This window comes from Otolemur garnettii, unplaced genomic scaffold (genome assembly GCF_000181295.1).
Source record: "Otolemur garnettii isolate 467f Iridium unplaced genomic scaffold, OtoGar3 scaffold00064, whole genome shotgun sequence".
Classification (NCBI taxonomy): domain Eukaryota; kingdom Metazoa; phylum Chordata; class Mammalia; order Primates; family Galagidae; genus Otolemur; species Otolemur garnettii.
The window spans coordinates 8,132,530-8,145,647 of NW_003852459.1; the positions used below are offsets into that span (position 1 = coordinate 8,132,530).

General features: G+C 44.8%; 1 protein-coding gene across 2 annotated transcripts in view; it reads left to right on the plus strand.

The window, feature by feature from the left end:
* Positions 1-13,118, plus strand: part of KIF5C (kinesin family member 5C) — a 142,130-nt gene that overhangs the window by 88,989 nt on the left and 40,023 nt on the right. For both annotated transcript variants that reach the window (XM_012807127.1, XM_023515032.1), the window contains one exon: positions 5,292-5,440. In XM_012807127.1, coding sequence (XP_012662581.1) covers positions 5,292-5,440 — 149 coding nt within the window. The remainder of the gene's footprint in view (positions 1-5,291; positions 5,441-13,118) is intronic.

Sequence of the window (13,118 nt, forward strand, 5' to 3'; positions counted from 1 at the left end):
AAAAAAAAAAAGACACACACAAAGTTTTAATTTCTCCTCCCCTACTTCCCTTACTCATAGGCAGGGAAATGGCCTCAGCAAGAACTGGGAAGGTGCTATGGAGCAGTGTTTTTTCCAGAGGAAGATTTAGGTGTTTTTCTTGAGAACTATCAATGTGGCTGGGTCATAACTCTGTTAGTCACTCAAAACCAATCTAGGTGTTGTTCTGAAATGATTTTGTAGCTGTGTTTTAGCATCTATAATCAGTTGGCTTTATTAATTACTCCCCATAATGAGGTGGGCTTCATCCAATCAGTTGAAAACCTTAAGAGCAAAAAACTGGAGGCTTCCCAAAGAAGAACTATTGCCTCAAGATTGTAACGTCAAATCCTGCCTCAGTCTCCCACCTGCTGGCTCGCCCTGTGTCTTTTAGACTTGCCAGAATCACATGAGCCAGTTTCTTTAAATAAATCACGAGCCAATTTCTATAAATAAATCTAAGATACATCACATATATGTGATAGTATCTTATTTACACAATAGATATATAATATATTATCTATATCAATCTATCCAGGTACCTCTATTTACCTTTCTCCTATTGGTTCTGTTTCTTTGGAGAACCCTGAGTGACAGAGAAAGATAGATTGTCCCTGCCCCCACAGGGGGGAGAGTCTCTCTCTCTCACACACACATATACACACCAGCATTCACAGTGCAGAATCACACATTACAGATTTATTCTATGTGCCAAAGGTGTGAGGCTGTCTAGAGCTCTTTATTCAAATGCCAGCAGTGCCCTAAACACCTGGTGAGAGGAAGAAAGTGCTGAAACGAGATATACTGTTACCAGGAATAAATGTCTTTCTGGTTCCTCCAGGGAGGCCAGAATAATGAGAAGAAACCCCACCAGTAGGTGATGCTCATGTCATTTAGAACCGACCATGCCTGGGAAGCATGAGTGCAAGAGACCATTGAGGAAGTAGGTGGGGGAGGGATGCATCAGAATGCAGGGTGAGCTGGACCAGTGTCTCTAGGGCTTCTCCCCATTCAGTGAGGACTTGGTTCAAGTGCCAAATTATGAAGATGCCTTCAGAGTGTCATCATATATGGGTGCTTGTCTTAGTGGTGGGAATGAACTCCGTCAGCGGTCTTAGAAGCCTGGGCGTGGGATTCTGAACATGTAACCTTGCAAAGTCAGTGGTGAGAGAACTGAGCAGTGCGGGGAAGGTAATAACAGAGTGCTGGGGAGCAGGCAGGTAGCTGCTGCCTCCCACTCTCCTGGGGAAGATGTCCGGGAGAATCTTTTTCAACATTACTGTCTCCGTGTCTATCGGAAAGGTGAACTGTGGCCTCTGCTCTTTGTCCGCTCGGTTCCATCTTCCTTCTCCAAGGAGGATTAACGTTTATTAGCTTAGAGGTCTTTTCAAAACCTGCTCCTAGTTTCCTCCCTGTAGAGAGAAGAGGTTTTATATCTGGGGAAAGCCTAGATCATATATTGGTTAAGTGACACTTGACTTGCTGAAGCAAACCAAAGCAAACAAAAAGTGCTCAGTCTTTACTCACAAATGCAAACAATACAACCCATTTGTGTGTACCCTCATATTAATCTGAAATTAAAAAAAGAGTAACTGGGGCGGCGCCTGTGGCTCAGTGGACAGGGCATTGGCCCCATATACCGAGGGTGGCGGGTTCAAACCCAGCTCTGGTCAAACTGCAACAAAAAAATAGCCGGGCATTGTTGCTGGCGCCTGTAGTCCCAGCTACTCAGGAGGCCGAGGCAAGAGAATTGCCCAAGCCCAGAAGTTGGAGGTTGCTGGGAGCTGTGACGCACAGCACTCTACCAAGGGTGATAAAGTGAGACTCTGTCTTTAAAAAAAAAAAAACAGTAACTGCAAAATGGATACTCTATTAATGGCGTCTTCACAATTTGGTTCGTTGTTGCTAAATGGGTCTTGCTATTAGATTATAAAATTCTTCCCCAAGTTGTCTTTGGTTAGAGTTTTGCTCAGTGCCTGCTATGGTTAAAATGTGTATAATAACCATTTGTATCTGTATACTTGCTGGGAACTCTGGTTGAAAAACCAAAGGGTTTTAGAAGTGAAGACCCAAGTCACTGTGTGCTTCTTTGTGAATGATCGGGCTACTTTGTATTAATCGAATGGTGTCATAGATAGTTTGACCTTCAAAGATGATAAATGAGCAGTTACTCTGGGGCTAGAATAAGGGTTCCGTGGGTCATGGACTTGTTTTTCTGTATCAGGGAGGTAATGCCCATTACCATAGGGCTGGATGGTATCATAATTGCTATATAGCTCCAACACTATAGTTCTGGGACACTGTCTCTTTGCTATAAAAAGAGCACCTCTTAATTCTGCTATCTTTGATCTTATGTCACCTTGTAAGCTACCGAAATTCTCCTGGAAACAAGGCAGAGCGGTAACTGCACACGTGTGGGTCTGTGCATACGTGCCCGGGTTAAGTCCACAGGCAGCTTTGTGCCTGGGGTCCTTGTTGGTGCACTGTGTTAGAGAGCCTGGGTGTAACGCTGTGTAGTGTGATTACAGCCAGCAAAAATAAAAGAGCCAAGAATGGGAAGGCCTTTTGACATACTCTACAGTGGACAAAACCCCAAACCATACAGCAGGCGGCTGTGTAACGTGCCCTGGTGGCGAGGAGCCGCTCCACAAAGGAGGAAAGTGAGTTTTTTCTTCCTTTTTTTGCCTGAAATCACTTAGAGATAATTAAGGGAAACTTTTGAGCATCAAAATTAGATAGAAACTAGAGATCATTAGACTCCTTTATTCTCTGCATTTGCTAAAGTTCATGATAAAAAGAAAAATAGATTGTAGATACTCTGCCTCCTTTTACTCTTGGTCTCTTAGGGGAATTAGGTGCTGAAACCCTCTTTATCCCACTCTGCAAAATAGTTTTCTGCATCCCAGATAGGAGAATACTTGTTCTATTAGAAAACAATACAACAACAAACCCGTGGGCAAAGAAATTTAATATCAATAACTCTGGTTTATTCCGTGATCTGGAAATCCTGATCTCTGACATGATTTAATTGTTTTCTCCATCAGTTTATTTTTCTTAACTCATTTTTATTGACTAGAATATGTTATCATAAAATGAGTAAGCTTCACGTACAACTCATAATTTTTTACGAATGTATATACACGTGTGGCCACTGCCTAGCGTCTTAGAAACTTCTCTCATACTCTTTCAGGCAACACCCAACTCTGGAGGGCGGTTGTCATCCTAATGCCACCAACATAGATCAGTATTTCCTGTCTTTGCCCCCCCCATCACTGATGCGGGTACCACATCATCCCTTGTTATCCCTCCCACGCCTTTCCATATCTTTGTTAAGCTCTATCCAAATAATGCAACTTGAGCAGATCATCTGTTCCCTGCTAGAACCCTGATTACTACAGAAGTAAGAGAAAACGAATTTTCTCGGCAGCTTTTAAAGGAGCTTTGAGAATGAGTACCAGTTTCACCAGTGGCCATAACCTTGTTTTGTCTACTCATAAAATGTGCCTTGGGCTAAACCTGCCTGAGTGTAGCAAAGAAGCTCTATCTTTCTTTGTTCTGGTATCATTTAAAATTATCAAGGGACTCTTTATGGTTTAAAAAGTAAGATTGTAGCCTCAAAGTGTCTCCTTAAAGGTCCACAAGCATTTTAGCCTTGAGTTATTTTTCACATTCTGACTTAGTAAGTTGATAATGGATGCGGCAGTGTTTGGGCCGGTGTCTCGAGAAACGTCCACAGCACCGCCGGAGGATATTAGGAGGAGAGGTGAGAGTGTCACACTGGAACAGACTTTAAAGTAGTAATGAAATTGCTGCTGTTTGAAAAATTAGAGTTAAACCACTTCTGGGGACAGCAGCCTGAAGCCACAAGGAAGGAGAGAGCATTATATTATACTAATTCTTCAGCAGAGTCTTACATTGAAATTATTTAACTCCTCTTTTGACAGTTTGGTTATTTAGTTGTCTGCTTTAGGAATTAATTTTTGGAATGACATCTGTAAAACTGGTGAGGACTGCTGAATTTCTTGCACTGAAATAGAAATCATGTCCAGAATGTCATTTGGTGACAGCAGTAATTAACTGGAATCACAGATCAGATTGTGCTGACAGCAGAAGAACTCTTTGAAGCTTAAAATGAGGAAGTCATTTCTCTGAAGGTGCGTGCTAAAAAAAAGAGAGAGAAAGTCAGTAGCAAATGAAATAGTAAATAGAACGGATAGCACATAGTTTTAAGTGAGGTTTTACCTTAAAAAGGAAGGGAATTCTGCTACCATCAGTTTACTTTTGAACTGGACAAAGCTACTATGAGTCACTTCTGTGTGTGCCGCACTGAGTCACCTCTGTCGTCTCCAGGGTCGCCTAGCACAGCTGCTGATTCTCTCTCTCCAGTTGCTCCTTTGAGTTACTGTCCAATGACCGTCCGTGTGGCATCACGACCTCCCCAGCTGAGATCACGCCGTCTCTTATTCTAGAATTGGCAAAGTGGTGGCCATTAGACACATTGGTTTATTCCACACATTATTTTTAAAAAATTGTTTAAAACTGGGAGACACAAATTTAAAAAAATCTCAGTTTCTGACTTTTCTTGAAAATGTGATGACCTGAGATCTGTGGGCCCTCTGGTTCCTGCACGGTGACACCAGGCTATGGAGGGGGCATACACTCAGCAGAGAGCCATGGGGTCGCCTGACCAGCGTCCCTCGGTTATGCGAGTCACCTGGGCTGTGATACTGGTTCTAGTACCAACTGTGAGGAAGAGAAGTAATTGATAATGTTTTTTCTGTCTGGGTGTTTTTGATAGAAGAAGCTCCAGAAGTCCAGAGACCTTGTCCAATCATCTTAGTATATCCCCAGTGTCTTGCAAATGTGTGTGGAATCGCAAAGAATTCTCCCTAGGAAGAATCTGGCGGTGGTATGCAGGATGCTTAAAGGAGGATGCAGAATGTTTGAAAGAGGATATAACTGTAAGGAAGGCTGGGGACATAGACTAAGATGGTGGCACTTGGAAAAGAGAGAAAGAGGTGGCCCTGAGAGACAATTTGAATCCCTGGATTTAGGGACTGACAGGCTCTGAAGGAGAAAAGGCAGGAAAAGTCTGTAATGTCAAGTAGTGGTGCCGTCCATCCAGGTGTTAGGGTGTCAGGTGAAAGTCCCCAGATCCCTTCTACTATCCCAGCCCCAACTTTTTGACATGAGAGGAATCTGCAGCCTCCTTATACTGATTCAGTGATGCTAACAGCTTACTTAGAATTTTCCCCTTGTATTTTTCATCCCAGAGCTAAGACCATTAAGAATACAGTCTCTGTGAACCTGGAACTGACGGCAGAAGAATGGAAAAAGAAATATGAAAAAGAGAAAGAGAAGAACAAGACTTTGAAGAACGTTATCCAGCATCTGGAGATGGAGCTAAACAGGTGGAGGAATGGTAAGGAAGAATGAGGCGGGAGTGTGTGCCTTCTTTTTCTTGTGGCCGTTGGCATCCCGGGAGACACTTAGGAAGGTAAGGATGATGGCCGGGCTTGATCCCGCCACGCAACAACCTGTGCAAACAAGCAGATGGTTTTCTCATTCCCTCACGCGGGCCAGTCCCCGCCCTGTCACTGGTCAGCAGACAGCGTTCCAGGTGGGCAGGTAACTGTTGGCAAAGCTGCCTTCATTTGCTTCCAGGGGCGTCCTCCTCCCATTACTGTCATTCACTGTCTGGTAGTCCTGTTCTAGGTGTAGAGGACAGGGCCTGAGGCTCTGTGGCTCAGATTGCTTTTGACAAGATGAAAAATGTCATTCTCTCCTATGTGAATTTAATCATTGATTTGGGGTTAAATGTCACATCTGGCAAATATTTGCTCTCCCCGCCCCCAACTCATCTTCACGCTGTGCTTCTCAGAGCCAGAAATAGAGGGTTCCTGAAGGAGCTCTGTGCGAAAATGGAGCCTGAAAGGCTTGGTTCGTGACTAGTTTTCCTTTTCCCCCAAAACATTCTCTTTGGTTTGTTCTACTAGGAGAAAATATCTCAGAGTGCTGACGTGCAGTGGGTGGGTAGGTGGTGGGTGAGGTGTTAGAGGGGTTTCCAGATCCAAGTGCAGACAGGTTATTTTAGTGATTTTAGCAGCATTGTGATGGAGGTTAGAAGGTAGAAGTCTATTTTTTTTTGAAACTAAAATAAGGCAGGCTGGTGTGTGTTGGGGGGGTGGTGGCAGATATTTGGAAGTTGTCCTTTGGGTCCTCTGCTGTGGCACCCTGCATTTATTTCAGGTGCTGCAGCAGACCCAGCTTTGGGGAAGGGTAGGACCCGGGGCTGCTGGGCAGGTTCCGGAGGTAATGCTGCGGGTTTGGCCCTCAGAGCCAGCAGCGCTCTGTCTTGCGAGTCTGTGTTTGCCTCTGCTTCTTGCTAGTAAGGGTGGGGTGTCAGTGAGCTACTGTTTAATAGAAAAACAATTACGTGGCATATGAGAATCCGAGAAGAGTTTCTAAAAACGACCTAGTAGCCTAAATAACATGATTCTGTTCTTTTTGGAAGATTTTCTAGCTGCACACGTGCCTTGAAAGCTGCTAGAAGAATTGAATAATTCAGCACCTGGGGCTGGTGGATGGTTCCTTGCGATTTGGCAGAAGTAGGAGTGTAGGGAGGAATGGTTGCAGGGTGGGGAGCGGCCACATGAAGTTTTGTTTTATTTCTGGAATCTTCTGTTCTGTTCTCTGGGCGATCAGGACATGGGATACTTAGTAAAGCCTTTTGGTAAATGGTCAAGAGATTTGTCTTGGAAACATTGTGGAGGAGGCATTCACCTTGTTTTTTTCATCCTTTTCCATCCCCAGCCAAGCTCTGACCTTTTAGCATGGCACCTGCCATCAGACACTGTCCCCTGTCATCTGCCCCCCTGCCTTGTTTGCCTGGCTCATGCTCATGCCCAGCGTCTCTTGTGGACACTCTGCCCCACTCTCAGCCTGTTCACTTAGCATCATTTTAACTTTTGTTTCATTTCCTATGCCTTGCCCATCTACTCACACATGTACTGTTTTTGCATCCTGTTGGGCAAGATCATACTTAGGGCCTTATGGTTTCTGGCACATAATTGGCCTTTCATAAATGATTGTTAAATAAGCATGTGTTTAATGCAGCTGCTGGCAGTTAAAGGGGTGAACAGTGAGATGTGGTTTCTGCCCTCAGGATGCTCAGGGGAGAGGTCGATGCCAGTCACCATCAATACACGTGTGATGATAATCTGTGCTACATCCGAGGGGGGAGGTCTGAGGTGCCCGGTGCAACAGAGGACTGAGAGGCCTGTGAGGGTTCCCTGGAAATCACAGAGATTCAGATTTTAGAACCGATAGCAGTTTGGGAGTGACATAGGAGGTGGGAGGTGGCAGTGGGGTGCAGGGAGAGAGAGCTCCTTGTACAATGGCCCCAAGCAGACCAGGAAGGCCAGCATGGGCATTTGGGGAGGGAGCCTGGGCCTGAGATGGGCTGGGGTGACCAGTAGCTCTCCTGTGCAGGGTCACACAGTCCTCATTCAGGATTTTGATCATTATCTTGGAAGCAATGAGAAGCATTCAAGGGTGTTAAGCTGTAGACCATATGATGAGACTTGCATGTTTGATGATCCCTGGGCTGTTTGGAGAATGAACTGGAAGTGGGAGAGGGAGCCAGGAAAGACAAAGGTCTTCCAGACCAGATATTACATGGTAGTTGAATTGAGACAGGGCAGTGGAAAGGGAGAGGAATGGATGGACCCGAGGGGTATTTAGGAAGAGAAATTAGGGTTTGGTGAAGAGTTGGCTATGGGGACAGAGAGGCTCCTGTTTTCCTGGCTTGCCAGGTTGAATGGTGGGTAGGACCACTCCAGGAGATGGGGAGCCCTGGAGAAGACCCAGGCTGGGTGCAAGGGAGATGAGGAGAAGAGTTCTCCTGTGGAATGTCCTGGGGAAGTTTCATGTAAGAAGTTAGGTCCAAGGGTTTGGAGATCAGCAGCGATGCCTGAGCTGGAGTCGTCGACCTTTAGGTGCAGCAGGGTGGGGTTACCTGTCTGGAAAGAGAATAAGGAAGAAGAGAAAAGGGAGAACATCCAGAGAACCCCCTTTCGCCCCATCACCACATCGCCACTGAGCAGTGGCAGGAGGGGCTGGAGGGCCACTGTAGAGTTCTCCATTACTCCCAAGCTGATGTTTGTATTTTAAGAGAGATTTTTCTGGAAAAGTTCTTAAATGTGGAGAAATCAACTCTAGCAATAAATATTTCAGGTGAGAAGGAGGGTACTAGGGGACAGTGCAGAGCAGTGGAGTGGTCCTTGACTAGATAGGAGTGCAGAACTATTTCTGAGATTAATTGAAGAACTCATATGATGTTCCAATGTACCTCCAGGGGACAGCAAACCAAGCCTGGCTTTTTGTTATGTCCTGAGGCTGTGCATTTAATCCTTAAGTAGCCCTTGAGGTTTGAACAGGCTAGAAGACTCCCCCAGGGGGTCAGTCTCTGGTGGAGCAGCATCTGACCACAGGGTGCCCAAATCCTGAGTTCATCCTTTTGTCTGTGCAGCCTGCACATAGAGCTCCCAAAAGTGGTTTGTGTGCAGGGCAGTTAGATGAGTGTGCAAAGCACCACACCACAAAGGGAGGGGAGCAGAAGCTCTTCAGTGCTGTCCCTGGGGGTCAGTCCTAATTCTCAGGAGCAGAAGTTCTGAGGGCGCCGCTGGTGTGCATAAAGTTGAGAGCTGGGATTTGGAGAGGTGCAGTAGAGAAGAGGCAGTGCCCTCCTCTAAAATCAGAGCAGCAGGATGTCGCCAGCTGTCTTCTGAAATTTGACACACACATTGGTTCAGAACACATAGGAGGCAGCTACTTAGTTCACGTCAATGTTTCCTGGGTATTGGTGTTTCCAATTTGCAGTCTGAATGCATGAAAGGGGCCTTGTCAATTGTGTGCACTCTCTGTGGGAGAGAGATTTCTTTCCTTGCACGGTGTGTTTATAATATAAAAGTTTGGCTTCTATACTCCAGCTGTCGGAGAGCAAGGAGGGAGGGTAGCAGAAAAGTGTGTGTGTGTCCACTTGTGCTTTTCTCTGCTTGACTTGCTGTTACATAGAAGAGGCTGCAGTACAAAGGAAATCAGGCAGCTAATGTAAATAAGTGAAAGGAGGCATGTCTGTGCTGGTTGGCAGTGACTGTGCCATAGGAGAGGGCTTGTCCTGCCTCAAGTCCTGCAAGAGTTGTGAAATACTGCCCTGTTGATTACACACTTGGAGGCTGGTCTTGCCATTCTGCCTGTACCCCCACCTGGACTAATTGTCAACCCCTTGTAGCTTGATGGGTGCTATAAATTCAATGTTTGTGCCTTCACTAAATTCATATGTTGAAATCCTAACCCCCAAGGCGATCACATTATGAGGGAGGGCAGCTGGGAGGTGATTAGATCCTGAGGATGGAGCCCTTACGAATGGAATTAGTGCCCTTATGAGAGTTCCCAGAGAGCTTGCTATCTGAGGATACAGTAAAAAGAAAGATGCTGTCAACAAACCCAGAAAAGGGTCCTCAGCAAAACCCAACCATATTGGCACTCCCCTCTCAAACTTCCAACCTCCAGAACTATAAGGAATAAATTTCTGTTGTATATATAGCCTATGGTACTTTATTATAGTAACTCCCACAGACCAAGATAGTGGGCCACTTCAGAATGCAGTTTGGGGAGTTTTCTCCTCTGGGTGCAGCTGAACCTTAATTCTCAGAATCAGGCCTGTGACCCGTAACATGTATGCCACACCAAGCTGTGATTCATTTCTGACACTGCCACTCAGGCAGGATAGCATGTGCATAGTGGCCTCAGGGGAGGCCGCACCTTGTTTTTATAAAGGCAGGAATGAGGAGAGCCACCCCCTGGCCTGGTTCACTTCTCCAGTGTGCTTGTTAGGGTTCTTAGATTGCAAACTACAAGAATTGACCTTTCCTGGCTTAAACCAAAAGGAAACACATTAATTAGGAAATATGGGTGATTCCCAGAAACCAAGGGACAGCTAAGGAAGCAGGCTCCGGCAGGCAGAAGCTCGGGCTGCTCCAGGGATAACAGGTGACAGGAACACATCTGTGGGTCTCACAAGCAGCAGCCCCTGAATGAACCCTCTCCAGTTGCTTTCCCCTTCCTTGCATGACTCTGTTGGAGGTTCAGAGGCCCGGGATAGAAGTGGGAGTGTTGTGCTTGGTGTTGTGCTGTGGCTGGGGGAAGACAGGACACTTGGATAAATTGTCTGCCTGCAATTGAGGGGGTTAATTCCTCAAAAAGGAAGTTAAGCCGCTATGATGACAAGGAGTGTTGAGTGGCTGGAAAGCAACAAATGTCCACCACAATCTACTAGTGACACCTCGTGGGCAGTAATCAGTCGCCAGTCTTTTCTTCTCATCTAGGGTCTCTGTTGGCACTGCGGCCTCATGGAGAGTTGTGCAGCCTGCTTGCTTTAGGAGCAGGTAGGTGGAGTGGGGCATTTGCCAGAGGATGGAATTTTTTTTTAAAGCCCTATTGTTTTATTGTTCATATGTGTGGAAAAGACTCAAACACTCCTGTATCTGGAGATAGATTTAGATAGCTGCATTCAGGGTGAATTACCGCTCCAGTTCACCCTTGCCTCCCCCTAATCCATCAAAAAGCTCTTGACAGGAGGTGGAGAAGGAGGGTGAAGGCCAGGTGCCTAGTTCCCTGTCACTGTCACATCAGTCTTTACACTCGTTCTCTTCTGATACTTTGAAGTTTCCACCTAAGAAAGTAACTTTTTATAGGGGATTAAGTCAGAATGAGGAGAACCAAAAATCCAGGCATCAGGAGAGCAGGGAAATGCCCTGACAACCTAGTGCACCTGCAGAGTCTTTTCTTTTGAATAATTACATATAAGGTTAAATAACAGAGTAGCTGTAGCTTCACCCTCTCTGCTGAAGTCATGCAAAGAAATGATTTAATCACAGGCTGAGAAGATGGGGGAAAATCGGCAGTCTCTAAAATAGATTTATTCTCCAAGTTCAAAATTGGTGAGACCACCAGACATAGTTCGGTAACTCGCTAAATCTGTGACCTCTCTTGTCCTATTTGGCTTGGGGAACTTTGGGACCTCCATCATTGGAGGAGCATGATTAAATTTTAGCTTTAAATCTGTAGAGGATGAAGGCCTCCCTCTCAGATTCATGATTGTAATGGACTCTCATAAATTAGCATTTTACTTGAGGTATTGAATTTGCTAGGCCCTATGCTTTCTTTCGAGAACACACCACTGAGGACTGTAATAGAAATACTGACCACTGGCTGGCTGCTGTGGCCTAGTCAAGAGGTCATGAATGCAAAGAGGAGGCTGAATCCCAGGTGACCAGTTTATTAGGAAATTACTGTAGAAGGGATTAGAGAATGTTTTAAGCTGCTTACAGTATTTTTAGGAACTAGGGTGAAAGATGCCATTTGCATGCAAAATAATCTCATAAGGGAATGATTCTTTTTTTTTTTAACATCACATTTATATAATGACATCTTGTAGCCAGCTGCTCTCACCCATCTGGCAACTTAAGAGATTTCCTTTTAGTTTCTTTGATATAGAAATTACCTACTATTAGGTCTGCCACTGGGCCTATTTAATTGGCATTAAAAGAAAGCACCTCTTGGTTGCCAGATCTGCTGTGGTTTCTGGCGGAAGCTGTGAGTGACCAGCAAATCTCTGCTCTGGAGTTGCTGAGAGAATGCAATTACCTTTCTATGTCTCCCGAGGCTTTAGGGACTCGACTTATGAAAAGGATAACTAGCTTGTTGCTATTTCATGTGTGAAATTTTAATGAATTACTGGCAGTCTAATGGTTTTCTTTTGCAAAAAAAAAAAAAAAAATCCCAAAAACCTATTTTAGAATTTTTAATAGCACTAATGAGAATTTTTGATTAGTCTGTCATTCTTGGGTGTTGTAATTGATGGATTTCTATTTTTTGTAGAAACATTATTTATGCCCTCTGGGAGTTTTCATTTTATAATTAGAATGCTCTGTAAGTCTTATAGGTATGCTCCAGTGAATGCTCCTATGTAAACACAAATCTTTTTAGTCCTTAAGGTAATTACATCTGACAATAGTAAATGCCAGGATGCTTATTTAAAGAAAGGAAAGGTTTCCAGTGTGGGGTGGGGGAAGGGGAGCCTTTCAGTCTAGAAAATCAGATGCTTTACAATAATAGGAACCTCCTTCTTTATGGACTGCAGGTATAAGCCGCAGGGGATAAACTTAGAGAACCTACTTTTAATGTAAAGAGGGAGAATAAAAATAGATGCTAATCTCCCTTTGGTGGTCCTTTTCTTCTCCTAGCATCTCCAGAGTTGGGGTGTTGTTTCTCTAGGGTTTGTCTGCAGCTGTCTTCCTTGTTATGATCAGTTATTCCATAATCGCCTCGTGGGGGCTTCTCCAGAGACGTGGTGTACTGCAGTGCAGGGAATATTCTCGATTAACATGGTGAGATTGCCATGGAGACAGATCGCCTGGTGTCAGGTCTTGCCTAGTGTTGGGAATTTACAATCCCCAGACATGTTTGTGAGCTGGACAGTACAGTTACCAGGGATGCTTCTGGAAGTCATTTTCTCAGTCCTTTGAAGGGCAGTGGTGTTTGGGAGAATCGGCTCTTGGTTCCTCTCTGGGCCAGAGCTGTGCTGCTTTGGTTCCTGTGTGTTGCCGCTTTGTTCTTCTCTGTCTGAACGGCTGCTGTGAAAAATAATCCTGCTTGTTTGACCTTTAGAATATAAACTGGGAAGAGCTCCTTGTTTAGATGTAGCTTTGTAGGGGACGTGTTAGTGCTTTGATTCAGAGAATTGCTGGAGAGAAACTGGAAAGTCTGCTATAGGTTTCAAATATTGTTTTAATAATAATAAAAACAAATCTGAAAGGGACTTGCATAGCTATGCTGGGTGTTATTTTTGGAACTGAGCTCCAACCACAAAAGTATTGCGAAGACCAGAAGCACTGATCTCAGAATAAGTAAAAATAATTTTGTCTGCTAAGACTAAAAAGCTACAAATTTGTCAGGGAGGAGAGAGAGACTTTTAACAATAACTCCTGGCTCGGCGCCTATAGCTCAACCGGCTAAGGCGCCAGCCACGTACACCT